General features: G+C 68.4%; 2 protein-coding genes across 20 annotated transcripts in view; one reads left to right on the forward strand and one right to left on the reverse strand.

The window, feature by feature from the left end:
* GAK (cyclin G associated kinase) overlaps nt 1-8067 on the forward strand; it is a 55455-nt gene extending 47388 nt beyond the window's left edge. For 13 of the 14 annotated variants that reach the window (XM_072809948.1, XM_072809980.1, XM_072809965.1 and 10 more), the window contains 8 exons: nt 197-661; nt 1020-1193; nt 1540-1650; nt 2630-2746; nt 5736-5963; nt 6379-6527; nt 7298-7474; nt 7573-8067. In XM_072809948.1, coding sequence (XP_072666049.1) covers nt 197-661; nt 1020-1193; nt 1540-1650; nt 2630-2746; nt 5736-5963; nt 6379-6527; nt 7298-7474; nt 7573-7674 — 1523 coding nt within the window. In that variant the 3' untranslated portion in view covers nt 7675-8067. The remainder of the gene's footprint in view (nt 1-196; nt 662-1019; nt 1194-1539; nt 1651-2629; nt 2747-5735; nt 5964-6378; nt 6528-7297; nt 7475-7572) is intronic. The other variant, XM_072809944.1, reaches the window with a different exon arrangement.
* LOC140623583 (uncharacterized) lies at nt 7070-14319 on the reverse strand. Of its 6 annotated transcripts, XM_072810035.1 has the most exons (6): nt 14093-14317; nt 13239-13400; nt 10130-11181; nt 9624-9826; nt 9226-9325; nt 7070-8585 (listed from the first exon to the last, which is right to left on the reverse strand). In XM_072810035.1, the coding sequence occupies exons 3-6, from the start codon at nt 10558-10560 to the stop codon at nt 8126-8128; spliced, it is 1194 nt and encodes a 397-aa protein (XP_072666136.1). In that variant the 5' UTR covers nt 10561-11181; nt 13239-13400; nt 14093-14317; the 3' UTR covers nt 7070-8125. The 6 variants fall into 6 exon arrangements, 3 of the variants coding, with proteins under 3 accessions (XP_072666136.1, XP_072666134.1, XP_072666143.1); XR_012023162.1 differs by having other exon boundaries at nt 9240-9325; nt 9624-9911; nt 10130-13400; nt 14093-14319; XR_012023158.1 differs by having other exon boundaries at nt 9624-9911; nt 10130-13400; nt 14093-14319.
* Nucleotides 14320-14819: the final 500 nt, after the last annotated feature.

Consider the following 14819-nt stretch of genomic DNA (forward strand, 5'->3'; position numbering starts at 1 on the left):
GATCTTGCTCTGGGAGCAGCTGCCACAGCCATTCAGGCCGGGACGGCATCTGTGGGAAGTGCTGGCTGCCGAGGCTCACCTGCGTGTCGTCGCCCCTTGGGCCTGAACGCCTCCACCCTGCTCGGCCGTTTAGATCCTCCGCTCTGGGGCTTCCGACGTCGCCTCACCCCGCTGTCCTGTTTGCTGTGCTTTTCAGAGGAGAAAGATACAGAGACGAGTCCAGAAAGTCACTTTGCCAAGGAGAACCTATCAACCCTGGCCGAGGATGCAGGTGGGAGTGAGCCTTCGGACGAGGAAGCAGCCACACCATCCACCGAGAGCAGGGATGCTGCGGATGAGGACACACCAGGGCCAGCGGCGAGGCTGCCAGAGCGAGATTTGATTTTTGATGGGGCCACGCCGGCCACACCGCAGGAGCCCACACGGCAGGAGGACAGTGTCGACCTCCTAGGGCTGCATGCCGAGGCTGGGCTGGCCCCCCCTGTGCAGGCCAGTGGGGCAGCCCCCAGCACCGCCGACCTGCTCAGCCGCCTCCTGGGGGGCCCTGACGCTGCTCCGGAGGTGCCCCCGGGTGACCTGCTGGGTGGAGAGGCTCCCCTCCTCTTCGCAAGCCCAGCCCCCTCCTCGAGCGCACAGAGCCCGCCCCGCGAGGGGCCAGCTGGTACGTTTGTCCGTCCAGTGTCCAGCGGGGCGAGCGGTGGTGTGGCCTTGCTGTCAGGGTTCCCCGGGAGGGTCTGCTGAGGACAGTCGGGGTGGGGTCAGCCTGGCCCCTCGGCCACCCTCACCCGCTGGAGGCGCAGCCCAGCCCGGCGTGCTGGAGGAGGCTACTACTCTGCAGGGCGGGCTCCCGAGGCCCCTCCCGCCCCAGGAACTGCCACCCCGTCCCTCCTGGGCGGCCTCTGCCTGCACCGGGTCTGAGAGGCCCTGGCGCCGGCGGGCCCTGCTCGCTTGGCAGCTGATGCTGTCGGGAGACGCCTAGCAGAGCCTCACCTCCCCGCTTGTTGGGTGTCCTCCTGCAGCCGACCCCTTTGACCCTCTCCTGCTGCCATCTGGGCCCAACACCCAGCCGTGCTCCCAGCCTGACCTGTTCGGTGAATTTCTTCATTCGGAATCTCCTGCCGCCGCGCCTGCGTCCTTCCCGTCCACCCACAGCGCCCCACCGCCCGCCTGCAGCACCGACTTCCTGCACCTGGGTAAGCCTCCTGCAGTGGGCTCAGCGTCTGCCCTGGGCACTCCGCTGGGTTTCAGGAGGGCAGAAGGAGGTTTCTGGGGACACTGGCACGCAGCCTCGATCCGTGTGGCTGGCCTCGGCATGGGGAGCTCTTAGACGTGTGGACGGTTGTTGCTTTATGAACAGCGGCTCTCTTTGCTGCCGCCCTCTTCAGTTGGTCCGTTCAGTGGTCACGTGACACACCCTCGGGCCCCTGGGGGCAAAGGGAGTGGATCAGTGTGGTTGGAGCGCAGTGTAGCCCCTGGGGGCAGCGGGTGCCCTCCCAGCTTCCCACAGAGGACACCCAGGCAGTGCTGCTGTCTTTGCAGGAGATCTACCAGCAGAGCCTGGCAAGATGACGGCCTCCACCAGCCACCCGGATCTGCTGGGGGGGTGGGAGGCCTGGGCCGAGGCGCCGGCCCCCGCAGCTGCTGCAGAAGGTACGAGCCCAGCCCCGTGGAGGCGGGTTCTCGAGCAGGCCTCTGCCAGGGCCTGGCGCGCGTGCGTGTGTGTGTCATGTGTGACATGCCAGGGATCCCACTGCCGGAGGAGTGTGGGCTGCGAGGGGTCCCCTGTCCTGTGGTTCGTCTGTGCCACGGCTGGGTCTCAGGGCCAGGCCCTTCCTTCCCCCCTTGGGAGCGCCCCGGGAGGGAGTGCCGTGGAAGGCCTGTGCGCCGTGTGCCCCGGGGTACTGCTCTCGGACGTGTTTGCCCGGGGGCAGCCCCCAGCCTGAGGCTCTCCCCAGGGCCCAACGCTGACGTACAGATACTGTCTTTTCATTTGCATTTTTTCAGGAGGAATGAGGTCAGCTGTTATTTTGCGTGTTTTTAGTTACTTGTATTTTTTTACAGAGGGAGTTCAGTTTTTTTAAAGGTGTTACTTGTGTGTATTTTTTAGTGGGAGGGGCAGACAGAGAGGGGGAGAGAGTCTCCAGCAGACCCCCCTGAGCTCAGGGCCGGGTGTGGGGCTCAATCTCATGACCCTGAGATCACAACCTGAGTCGAGACCAAGGGTCGCACGCTTAACCGCCTGAGCCACCGGACACCCTTGGGATTTAGCGGTTTCTAGTTAACTTCTAAGAGCTCTCTATGTAGCAAGAGCCACCGCGTGTAAGGCCTGTGTGAGGTCATCGTGGGCCGTGTGGTGGTGACTCGCACAGATGCTACGGTGTCTTACGTGGAGGCTACTCTGCAGCTCACGCCCTCATGAGGAATGTGCTGAAGCCCGCGTGCACTCCACCCGGGTGTGGGGACGTGGGACTCCAGGGTCAGGGCGACGTGAACCGACAGGCTGGCTGCCGGAAGGAGGCGTCCCAGGCTGGCGTGCGGCTGCGTCTAGGGCTGCCGTGGGCACAGACAGTAGCCGATGCGGCCTCAGGAGCCCCCGGCGCGCCTTCTCATACCCTCTGCGCTTCTCCAGGTCCCTTCTTCTCTGCAGGAGGCCAGCCTGCCGCCCCCAGTGCCCCCGGGAGCTGGACCAAGTCTCAGAGCCTGGACCCGTTTGCTGACCTCGGTGACCTCAGTTCTGGCCTCCAAGGTGATGTGCAGGACCCACCGGGTGGCAGGAGGGTGCAGTCTGTCTGGCCCTGGCCCCCTTGTGGGGGCTTGAGAGCCACGCCAATGCTGGGTGGCGTCAGGCGCATGTGGGCCACCTGGAGAGCGGGGACTTCATGTGGTGGCAGGATGGACGAGATGGCCCCACCCCAGAGCCTGTGCCTGCTGCCCTTGGCCTCGACCCTCCTGGGGACATATCCTTGGGGTGCCTCTGGCTCCTGGGGATGCACGTGGGGCATCAAGACCATGAGTATCTGAGCGGGTTCTTGTCCCTTGGCACTCAGCGGGCAGGTGGACGTCCAGGCTAGAGACATCTGCTGGGAAGGCAAATTGCTCGGGGCGGGTGGCAGTGCTCCCCGGGGCTTCATGGCTGCTCCCCGCAGCCCCTCATGGTGCCCAGGAGCCTTCGGGTTGGTGTGGAGATGGACCTTCCTCGGTGTGGGTCTGTAGGGCCCCCTCTCCTCCTCCCCCAACACTGGGGCTAGTTCTGCATCCATCTGGGTGAGCCCCTGGGGCTTGGTCTCTCAGTAGTTTCCATCTTGGTACATTCCTGGCGCTTCAGGCTGCGTCGTCTCTCTGAGGGCGTTCCTGGGAGTTTGGGTTTTCCTGTGGCCTGTGTGTGTCCACTCGCACCAGGGGTAGGCTGCCCAGAGCCTCCTGTTGGCCTCGGGTCCTGCTGGGGGGCACAGGACCTTTCAGGTCCTGAGTGACCCATCCTTGGGATGGAGTCCGGCCCTCGGCTTCACAGGGGCCCCAGACCCTCTGTCACATGGCCTTGGGGTCCTGGGAAAGCTGACGGGCAGGAAGGAGAAACAGACTCCAGTAGCAGACGTCAGAGCCCTCGACAGGTGATGGAGCAGCACGTGAGGTTGGCGCAGCGCTGGAGTTGCTGGATGCGATCACGGCTGGCGGGTCCCCATGGCGGTCCCGGCCCTTCTCCCAGGCACTCTGGGCCTTCGTCGAGACTGCATGGACTGGGAATCAGGAACAGTAGGGTCACCGTTAGTCTTCATGTGCTTCGAATTCAGCACCAAGTGGGTTATTCAGGAGACAGAACGGCGCGCTGAACCAGGTGCACGCGGCCGTCTCGTCAGCATTGGGAGCCCTCCCCTTGGAGTGTCTGAAAAGATGGCAAAACTCAAAGCAAACGGAAGGAAATAATGAAGAGTCAAAACACATGAAATAGAAAACCGGTGAAACAAAACGTGGTTCTTTGAAAAGAAAAACTCCAAAATCCGTAAAACTGGCAGAGCTCCACCAGGACAGATTGAAAGGGACGATTGCACAAGGACACGGGGACGTCCCTGAAGGCACAGAGGCAGTGGACCCTGAGGTCTGGCACCCGTCGGCCAGCACGGGGCCCGGTGTGGAGCGTCCCCGCCGCCACGAAGGAGAGGAACGCGCACTTGAAGGTCTCCCAAAGAGGGAGGCCCCGGTCCTGGGGGGGCTTCGTTGGAGAATCCTACCAGGTGTGGAAAGAACAGACGCCAGTGCCCACAGCGTCTCCCAGGTGAGTTCAGGAAGCTCGTGTACCCTGGTACCCGACCGGAGTCCGTCAGGGACGTGCGGGCCCGTGCTCTTGTGTGGACGCGCACTCAGCACCACCCGCCAGGAGACCGTCCTCAGACACCACACCCCGCGGGTCTGTTCCAGAACGAGCCTGCTTCCCGGCCAGCGGGCGCAGTCAGCGGCACAGTCAGCAGCCCCGCCAGCCGCGTAGGGAAGGACTGTTGGTGGAAGGCACCGGGACTGGAGTGTGGGGCGCAGGCGCCAACCCGGTGAGGACGGTGCGGGTCTGCAGGTTCAGCGCGGTCCCTGCGGGCAAGACCAGGACAAGCTCATGGTCGTGTTCTCTTGGGAAGAGAACCCCGAGTGGCTGAGACGGTTCTGTGCGGGGAGAGGAGCGTGGGGGCCGCAGCCCCTGCCTGGGGCTCACCCTGTGGCTGCTGAAACCTGCACCTCCTGCTGTCGGAGCCGAATGGCCGCGGATGGGCCGTTGCAGGTGGGAAAGTGACCTCGCCCTGACCCTCCGGCCTCACATGGCCACGGCTCAGCGGCAGTCCTAGACTGAAGCCCACGCAGGGAGACCCGTAGCAGCCCCTGGAGCTGTGGCCACGGCCACCTCGACCACGATCCACCGCGCACAAGACGGGGACACGCTGTGGGGTGGGAAGAACGTTTCCGAGCTCCGCATCCGACAGCGCAGACAGTATGTGAGCACGGGGGTGGGTGAAAAGCCGTCCTCTTGGAACATGGGACAGGGTGCTGGGCACCCAGCGCTGGGGCTACGTGGTGAGGGCTACCCGGGGCGGGGCGGGGCCTCCGTGGAAGCATGGCAGCCCCGAGTGCTGGCGGGAACGTGAAATGGCACGGCCACTCGGCCACTGAGCGGCCAGTTCTAGTGGAAATCCTCGTACAGTGACCGTGTATCTCGGAGAAGCGGCCAGGATCTGTGCCTGCCCAGGACCGGAAGCAGCCCGAGTCCTCCCAGCCTGTGTGGACGCAGCAGTAAAAAGGAGCAGGTCCTGAGAGAAGCCGCAGCCACAAAGCTTACCCACTCTGATCCCGTTTCTAGAACATTCTTGAATGGAGAATGCTGGAGAGGGGGCACCCGAGTGTCCTGACGCGGTGCTTCGGTGAACTTGTGCACGTGACCGTGTGCACACACCACCAGCCTGGTGCTGGCAGGGCTGTGAGCCGGGCCTGGGCCCCGGAGGCGGTCGTGTGGCTCACTGAGCGTCTGCCTCATGATAAACAGTGGAAGAAGCAGCCGGGCATCCTGGGGGTGCGGGGGCCGTGTGCCTGCCCTTGTCCGCATGCGCGCACCTGCCGGCCCCTGCCCCCGGGGCGGCCGCCCGTCCTGGTGTCTGACACGCGTGTGGTCCGGGGCCTGGGCCTTGTCTGCAGCAGCTCCCCAGGACGCGGCAGCTGTCGGGCGTTCTGGCGCTAACCTCTGCGAACTGTCTCCCCAGGCTCACCGGCTGGATTTGCTCCAGGGGCTTTTGGCGCCAAGACGGCCCCCCCTCCCACGGGCGGCAGCTCCTGGCAGCAGACGGGTCGGCCCCCGGCCCAGGGCACCCCGTGGCCCCCCCAGGCCAAGCCGCCCCCCAAGGCCTGTCCGCAGCCAAGGCCTAACTATGCTGCCAACGTGAGCGTGATTGGCGGCCGAGAGGAGAGAGGGGTCCGGGCCCCCAGCTTCGGTGAGTCCTGTCTCCTGGGCACGGTGTGTCCACGGCACCGTCCTGCCCATTTGTCCAGCGAACGGCCCGCCCTGGGCAAGTGTCCAGTGCGGCCCGGTCTGTGTTTGCCTGGCGGGGCTCCCTGGGGTGCACTCGTGTCTGTGGTCGGGGGCTGCGGCCGTGTTTGTCACGGGGATGCCACACGTGGGTAGACCCCCGGAGGTGACGGACGCAGCCGTCCTTGGCTCCCAGGGGCGGTTGGGCTGGAAACAGGTCGGCCGGCTGGGGGCCGTGTGCGCATGGGGCCTGCCTCCGGCCTCCCGTTAGCGAGGTGCGCAGCGTCCTGCAGCCCCTCGCTGTGCGGGCAGGTCTCGCCATGTGCACCGTGGGCGGGGTCCCACCCCGTGTCCGTGGCCAAGCCTACACTCTCCCCCAGGCCAGAAGCCGAGAGTGTCCGAGAGCGACTTTGAGGACCTGCTGTCCCACCAGGGCTTCTCGTCCAAGGCTGACCGGAAGGGGCCAAGGACCATGGCTGAGATGCGGCGGCAGGAGCAGGCGAGGGACGCAGACCCGCTGAAGCTGAAGGTGAGGCTGGGCGGGCGCCGGCTCTGGGGTGGGGGCTCCTGCACACGCGATGGCCAGCAGCCCCCCGTGCGGCACCCAATCCCGGATGCCACGGGGTCTTGGTCCTGCGTGCGGGCTGCGGTCGCCTCCCTCCTTTCTCAGCTGCATATGGGGTGATGGCCGAGTGCCGCAGCCATCTACACTCGCCAGACGTGACCCTGTTGAGGGTGACTGGCCTCCTCTGTCCAGGGGTCGGGGGGTCCTCCCTGCAAGTGGCTGTGGCCTCGTGGGTCATGTGACTGCCCACGTCCTGGGAGTCCTGTGGGGGAGCGGGGGCAGGCTGTCTCAGAACGACCCGCTGGGGGATCCCTGGGTGGCGCAGCGGTTTGGCGCCTGCCTTTGGCCCAGGGCGCGGTCCTGGAGACCCGGGATCGAATCCCACGTCGGGCTCCCGGTGCATGGAGCCTGCTTCTCCCTCTGCCTGTGTCTCTGCCTCTCTCTCTCTCTCTGTGTGACTATCATAAATAAATAAATTTAAAAAAAAAAAAAAAAAAAAAAGAACGACCCGCTGGCAGTGAGGGCCACTGTGGTGTGTGGCCTGGCCCAGGGGGGTGCCCGGGCGGGATCAACACAGAAACTGGGCGTCGGGTGCGTGCCTAGGCTGAGTGTCTCGCGGTCAGAGCCTTGCTCTGCGCAGTGGGTGGTGCGTGGAGCCGTCGGCACGATGCCCGCTGCTTGTGGGCAGGGGGCCGAGGCCCGGTCTGCCGTCTGAGCACCCGTGCGTCCCACAGCTCCTGGAGTGGACAGAGGGCAAGGAGAGGAACATCCGCGCGCTGCTGTCGACCCTGCACACCGTGCTGTGGGACGGCGAGAGCCGCTGGGCCCCCGTGGGCATGGCCGACCTGGTGACCCCCGGGCAGGTGAAGAAGCAGTACCGCCGCGCCGTGCTGGTGGTGCACCCGGACAAGGTGAGCACGGGGCGGGCGGGGCAGGGCGGGGCGGGGTCTGGGCTGGGGTGCTGCCGGCAGCGAGTCTGAGGCCTCCGCACCCCTGGTCCGGCCCCCAGGCCGCAGGGCAGCCCTACGAGCAGTACGCCAAGATGATCTTCATGGAGCTGAACGACGCGTGGGCCGAGTTTGAGAGCCAGGGCTCCCGGCCGCTCTTCTGAGCCGTCGCGGTCGAGGCTGCGCGTGTGGCTCATGGAGCCGGAAGCTGCTGAGCTCAACCTCGAAGGTCCCGTCCGCGGCCGTCACGGCGTGGGCTGGTGTGGCCACCCCGGATCGCTGTGCTCTGCCCTCGGGTCGGGAACAGACGCCGCTCCCCGGCAGAGAAGAAAAAGCATTCCAAAGCCTCTGAGTTTCCTTTTCTTTTTCTGGTCCCAAAGGAAACGTGTTGATTACGTCCCCCCGTAACTGTCACGGTTTGTGGTTCATGTCAGTCTGTCCAGCGGCCGTCGCCTCGAGAGCGTGTCTGCTCGGCTGCCCTGAGCCCCGTGCGCGACCGCTCCCTGTGTGTGATCAGCCTGCGACCGCCTGTACATAATTAAACTATTTTCTGATGACGCTTGTCTTGGCGCCGTGTGACCCCCTCTGTGCAGTGGTGCCACCGTCGGGCTGCTCTCAGCCCCGACCACGGAAGGCAGCGCGGGAGCCCTGCCTGGAGAGCTGCGGATTCGGGCCCCTCTGGGCCGCGGGGTCTGGGGGTCGGCCCTCCCCGCGAGCACTGGACGGGCCCCACAGTCCCTGCATGTGGCCAGAACGGACGCCCCAGCGCTGGCCGTGTCCCCACGCCCCACCCGGCCACGTCCTCGTGGCGGGGCGGACACAGGCCCTTCGGAAGCCGTTGCTGAGAACGTCCGCGGCACCTGATGAGAAGCCCGTTGAAGCCAGTGCCCGTGCCCGCGTGGTCACTGCGCGTAGGCTTGGGCAGGGGGCACACGTCGGCCCGAAGCTTTGGTCAGAAGTGACTTCACAAGGTCCTGGGGTCGTCCTGGTCGGTCCTGCCCTGAGGCTGATGTGGGTCAGCGCGGCAGGCCTCTGAGAGCTCGTGTGCACCCTGGTTGCTGGGTCCAGGGTGGTGCTGGAAAGGATCCAGAAGATTCTGGACACATCGGGGGGTGTGGACGCCCAGTCCCGCCGCCTGCCTCCTGGGTGGGATTGGGTCACAGGTGAGTTAGGCCTGAGTGCGAGCCTGCAGACACCGCAGAGGAGCACGGGGCTGCCGGGAGCCCAGCCCTGGACCTGGACACCCCGACCTGCACTCAGACCCCACTTGCCCGTGTGCACCCGTGCAGGTGTGCAGGCGGGCGGGCGGCCCAGGGCTCATGAGGACGGGCTCTGGCCTCCGCCCTGCAGTCCCTCGGGGGTCTCGTGGCGGCAGGATGCTGGGTGGGACCCCGCCTGCCCCTGGCCCCCAGGCCTGGTCCCTCCGCGCCCTCCCGGCCCCGGCAGCTCTGAGCCTGGAGCGCCGCGCCGTCTGTCCTTGCAGAGGTGATGGCTCCCACGGGGCACCGGGCGTGGAGTCCCTGGGTTGTGACGCCCTCACAGCTATTTTTAGCCTCCGGCTCTTTAACAAATAATGAGCAGCCTAAATAGCTTCAGAGATTCTGCATCAAAGCCGCTCTAGACCCGGCGCCAGGCCAGACTCGCCAGGACCCCTCCCGAGCCCTGGCCGCCCCGCCTCCGCCCCCCCCCCGCCCCCGTAGTTTGCCCTAATTTACTATCTTGGGGTGACCTTCAGAGGTTCCCGCCGTCCAGCCCACAGAGCTCCTAGCCTGCGCACCCGGCATGGGGGCTGCTCTGTGTCCTGCAGGGCCCGACCTGGGGGTGATAAGGACGGTCAGGGGCCAGGGGCGATTCCTGGACGCCACCGCGGTCCCTGTCTGTACGTGGACTCGGGTCAGGGACCAGCCCAGGACCCCATGCCCGCCCCAGGTCTGCAGGGGATGCCTCTCCCGTGACAGCAACCTCAGGGCCCTGGGGACGCTGCCCCGCTGGGGGTGTGTCCTCCTCCCCCCTCCCCCCACCCTGACAGCGGGCGCCACCCGGTCTCTCGGGGCCCGGCCTTGCTTGGCGGTTGTCTTTGTGCCTGGTGACGCGCCCTCCTTCCTGCCAGCACCTGTGTCTGCGGCTCCTGCAGGACGGACAGTCTGAGATCCGAGTCTCCACGTGGGGCCCACGGGCCGGGCGTGGCCACGGGCAGCAGGACTGTGTCCTCGGTCCCGGGCACGAGGCAGCCTCGCTGCCCGGCTGGCTCGGGCGGAGGCCGGGGCGCTTGATCTCAGGGCTGTGAGCTCAAGCCCCACTCGGGTGTGGAGATGACTTTTAAAAGAATAAAATCCTTAAAACAACCAGCCTTCGGTTCTGTTTCCGCCTGATTCCTGGCAGGTGCTCGTTGCGGGAAATACTTAGGTGCGAGTACAGTGACACAGTGATTACGGGGCGCCAGCGCCGCGGGGCTGGGGGTTCCCACCTGCCCCTGGCTCTGCCCTCATCCCCGTGCCCCCAGGGTGGAGCCCTCCCTGCCCTCCTGGGCCCCCAGCCCATTGCCTGCAGCCTGTCAGGTCGCCCCCGACGCCCGCGCTGCCGGGAGGGCAGGGCACACGGAGGGACACAGGCTCTTACCCGAGGCTGGGCGCGCCCCCCGGGGCGTGAGGGAGGCCTGGACGGGGAGGAAATCCTGCTGCCTGGCACCTGGCCTGCCCACTCATGCTGGACGGGCGGGGCGGGGGCCCCCGAGGAGGCCCGACGCGTGGCCACAGCCAAGCTCCAGCTGCGCGGGAGCCGCAGGCAGGCTTCTCAACTGGCCATGGAGCGCGCTGTTCCTCCCGCGGCTCGGGGCGGAGCACGGTGGCGCCGGGTGGGACGCAGGCTCCGGGGGGGGCAGGAGTCCCACGGCCCACCCCAAGCCCACGGCTGTCTCCGAGGCTGATCCGCATTGTCCGCGAATGGTTAGGACCCATGAAGCCGTCGTCGGGACCAACGGCAGCATCGGGAGTCGGGCTGCCTGCCTCGGTGGCCGCCATGAGGGCCCCCACCCGGGACGTGGCCCGCATTCCTGCCCTGCCCCGTGTTCAGGTCTTTGGCTGTGACCGCTGGAGCGCTGTGCCAGCCCCGGAGGGGCGCCAGCCTCCCCGCAGCCCCGTACGCCCCGCAGGTCTGGGCCCGGGCTTCTTGCCAGGTGCACGCAGCTCACCATCCTGCGCCGTCCCCTCGCTCAGCGCTCGCCTTGCTGGCCGCCGCGTGAGGGCCGCACGGAGGGCTGCCCGGGCCCCAGGCTGCAGGTCTGTGTCGCTGCCCCGGGACAGCAGGAGGCCTTGGGGCAGCGGAGGCCGGGGGCCACGGACTCAGCTGGAAGCCCCCACCCAGCCCTGGGCAAGCCCTTCGGGGGAGGGAGGGGCACCCAGCTGTGCCCCCCCACCCGCCTCTGTCCCCAGGGTGGCCCCGCACGCCTTCAGCCTCAGCTGGACCGCCTGCCTGGGTGTCGGGGTCCTTGCCCGCAGGGGCCTCTGCAGGCGGGCTCCAGTTCCGCCCTGCCCCGTGGCCAGGAGCAGCGCTCACCCCCGTGTCCTGGCGGGCCTGACCCCCGCACCGTCTGCCCGGGAGTCACTGTGCTGGCGAGGGGCCTCTGGGGTGTTGAGGGCACAGGATCCGGGTGGGGATCGGCCCATGGGTGCCTGTCCACAAGGGCTGAGGTCAGCGTCTGCCCCATCCCCTCCTCGTACCCCCGGCCCCCGGGCACCTCTGCGAGCCCCACATCCCAGCTCCAGGCTCACCTGCCAGGAGCCAGAGCTGCAGGGGCCCCACCCTCGGGCAGGAAATGCCAACCGTCCCTGTGCCGGCTCTACAGGCCGTCCTCCCCGGCAGCAAACCCTGGCCGGGCCCCACGCCGGCCCCCCCCCCCGGCTGCCCCAGGGGAACAGGCTGCGCCCCGTCCCTCAGGCTGAGGACGCACACGTCTCCACAGGTCACAGCGGCCAAGCAGCACATCCCCACCCACACCGGGCCCCTGGCCGGCCCTGTCCAGGCACATTGCATGGCCGCCACCTGGCCTCTGCCCTGCTGGGCGCTGTGTCCCTGCCCAGGAGCTGGAGAGGAGGGCCGGGGGGTGATGACTTGGCAGGTGCAGAAGGGGCCAGGCAGGGGGACACAGCGCGTGCACTGTGGGGCCTGCTCCGGTCGCCCACCGCGATGCGGAGGGCTGGACTGGGGGCCTCTCGGCTCACCTGGGGAGAGGCTGTGAACTGGGGGAGGGCACAGAGCCCGGCCAGGCAGGGGCAGTGCCAGGGCAGCTGAGGGGCCCCAGGGGGCAGTCCCGCCCGTGGAGGTCACGCACCTGGTGGAGTCCAAGGGCTGAGCCCGGCCTCGGGAGGGGCTGCAGGGTGTGGTGCGGAGCGGGACCTGTTATAGGGGCCTGCTGGGCTTCCTGGAGGGCGGAGGGGGCCTCTGGGGCACAGAGTGACTGGGACGGGGGGCAGCACATCCTGGGCGACCATTCGCAGAGCCAGGACAGGGGTCTGCAGCCCGGTGGGGGTCATGTGGTCATGTGACGGGTTCCAGGGAGGGGCCACTGGTCAGAGAGCGGAACCCAGCGTCCCCGGCGGGCACCTGTGTGGAGGTCACCCCCAAACTGGGGGATGCGACCAGATGCCCCCCGAGGCCTAGAGATGCCCCAGCCTGGATGTTCCTGTCGTGGGGGCCGCCCTCCTGGTGACTGTGAGACACGGGGTCCCCTGTCGGTGGGGGCAGGGCACCCGTGGAAAGTGCATGTCATCGCCAGACCCCGGCGGGGCGCAGTGTGGCCCAGCACGCGGGGTGGGGCCGGGTCTGAGCAGCGCAGCACCGCCCGCCCGGTTCCCGGAGCCCCAGGGACGCGCTCCCAGCGGCTGCCCCACGGCCAGCGCGGCCCAGGGAGCGGGGAAGGGGCCGTGGTGTCGGGAGGCACACGAGGCCCTGATGAGTGACACCCGCCGTGCCACTTCGCCTCCACGACTCCTGCCACGACCTCCCAAGGCCTCACGGGGTCCAACAGCAGGGGGACCCCAGCATCCACTTGCATTTGAAGTTTCTGGGCAATCCCCGGTGCACCGAAGTCCGTCCCAGCCCCCCGGGGGTCCGCGCCCCTGGCAGGCCCCACCCCAACGCCAAAGGCCGACTGGGGGAACGCCTGTGGGAGCCGGAGCAGGACGTGCCCTGCGGCGCGGGGGCCAGATGGGACTGGCAGGGGCTGGGCCTCCCTGGAGGGAGCTAAGGGGCACCCCGGGGGGCCTCCAGGAGGGGCCTCCGGGAGGCTGAGCTCAGCGGCCTCTGCCATCTGCAGGACTTCGTGGGGGCGCAGAGGGGACTCTGGATGCCCGGGGCCTGCAACCCAGCATCATATGGTCTTCGTGCCTTGGATCGGGGTTCCCGGCCTGGAGGGCCATCCCTGGAGCAGGTGGAGGGCCCAGCTAGGGCGCCCCCCACGCCCCGCACGCTGCATGGCCCCTCCCTTCCGCTTCCTGGAACCCTTCTCTGTACCCCGACCCAGGACACACCCTGGGACTGTGGCCTCCTCTGGGTGCCTCTGAACTCACAGCCGGGTCTCCCCCAGCTACTCGCTCCCGCCTCCCCGTGGCTGCTGCAGGTCTTCCAGGCCCTGACGGCGACACAACTACCAAGGCAGCATTGCCCCCCCCACCCCCCACCCCGTCCACAGAGGCAGACCCGGCAGGTGGGTGGTGTGCAGCTGTGTCACCTCACGTCCTGGCCACCTGCCCAGAGCTGGCCCTCCCTGGGCTGCCCAGCTGCCCGGCCTCCCTGTCCTGGCGTGGGGCACCAGTCACTCTGATCCGGGACTGTCACTGGCCTTGTCTGTTTCCACTGGGAGAGTCGGAGACCTGGTCCGGGGCCTGGGCACCTGTGAGAACGGATGGGGGTCTCCGTGTGGGCGGTGAGTGCAGGACAGGCAAGGACAGGGCCAGAGAAGGCGACCGCATACAGGGATGGGGGGGTTTGGGGGCCGGGCAGCACCCTGGGACCCCGGGCTCAGGGCTCTGTGTGTGGCGCTCAGCCAGCCCCAGACTGTGGAGTCAGTGGGGCTGTGGGGTCCCCACTGAGCTGGGGGCCTCTGTGTTCCTCCCTCCTATGAGCCTGTGCCGCCCTGACACTGCCCTAGGGTCAGCTGGGTGTTGCCCTGCAGGTGGCTCATGAAGGTCCCGGGGTCCTGGGTCATGGGGCCTGCTCTGGACTCAGCTGAGGTCACTGCTCCGTGTGTTGCACCCCCAGGCCCATTGGTGGCAGGGGTGGAGGGGAGAGCCTGGAGCGGGGAGCAGCGACTTCTCTGCTTCCTGGGTGGACCGCTCCCTCCAGCATCCACACCCAGGTTGGGGGGCACCGGAAGGGCCAAGGCTGAGCAGACCCTCAAAGCCCTCGCACACCTGGAACAGCCGAGCACAGAACACCTGTCCCCAGACGCGCTTGAGGCGGGGGCTCTAACCGGTGTCTGGAGAAGGGGGCAGTGATGCGATGGGACCCCGGGGGTCAGCCGGGGCAGGCAGCTCAGGGGCTCGGTGCAGCCCTCGGCTCCCCTTTGGGCAGCACCTCCCTCACCCGCTGGCCCAGATCCGCGGGGCAGGACCCGTCAGCAGGACAAGCGAGGATGTGGGGGCCGGAACCGGGGCCTGGGATCCAGGGAGGCTGCAGCCAGGCCAGTGTGTCCTGGGAGGTGCGTCCCGGGGCCGGCGCGGCCGGCGGGGGCGGCTCTGGCCGTTGGCCTCGACCTTGCGGCGACCCTGCGCTCCCCGCAGTGCGGCTCGGCGGCGGGGAAATCCCGGAGGCCGGGGGAGGGGGCGGCGGGGGCGGGGCCGCGGGGCGGAGCGTCCGCAGCGACCTTCAGGCGTCCCTGCCCCGCGGGGGCCGCCGCCCTGCGCCACCCGCCGCCCCGCCCCGCCCCGCTGGCCCCGCCCCGCCCCGCCGGCCCCGCCCCCGCCCCGCCGGCCCCGCCCCCGCCCCGCTGGCCCCGCCCCCGCCCCGCTGGCCCCGCCCCCAGACCCGCGGAGCCGTCCCCGTCGCGCGCTCCCGCTCTGAGAAATACGGCGGCGGCGGCGGGCGGCTCCCTCCGCGGGGCGAGCGGGGCCCGGAGTCGGGGGCGCCCTCGTCCCGCCCTGGGGCGCCGGGGCCCGGGAGCGGCGCGGGGTCGCGGGCGGCGCGCAGGGGCCTCGCCCGGGTCGGGACCCCGTGGGCGCGGCGGGAGCCCCTTCCCAGCGCGGGGCGGGGCGGGGCGGACGGGCCTCCGGGGCGGGCGGGGGCGGGGGGCGGCGGGGGCGGCTCCGTGGTC

Source organism: Canis lupus, chromosome 2 (assembly GCF_048164855.1).
Source record: "Canis lupus baileyi chromosome 2, mCanLup2.hap1, whole genome shotgun sequence".
NCBI lineage: Eukaryota > Metazoa > Chordata > Mammalia > Carnivora > Canidae > Canis > Canis lupus.

Bases quoted from the DNA above. Each gene is read 5' to 3' on its own strand.
- LOC140623583 (XM_072810035.1), bottom strand. From the start codon at position 10,560: ATGCGGGCCACGTCCCGGGTGGGGGCCCTCATGGCGGCCACCGAGGCA. The intron at 9,326-9,623 runs GTGCTGGCAGGA...TATCACCCCCAG, and splicing joins TGCAGGAGCCGCAGACACAG to GTCGGGCCCTGCAGGACACA. The intron at 8,586-9,225 runs GTAAATTAGGGC...GATCCTTTCCAG, and splicing joins CTGAAGGTCACCCCAAGATA to CACCACCCTGGACCCAGCAA.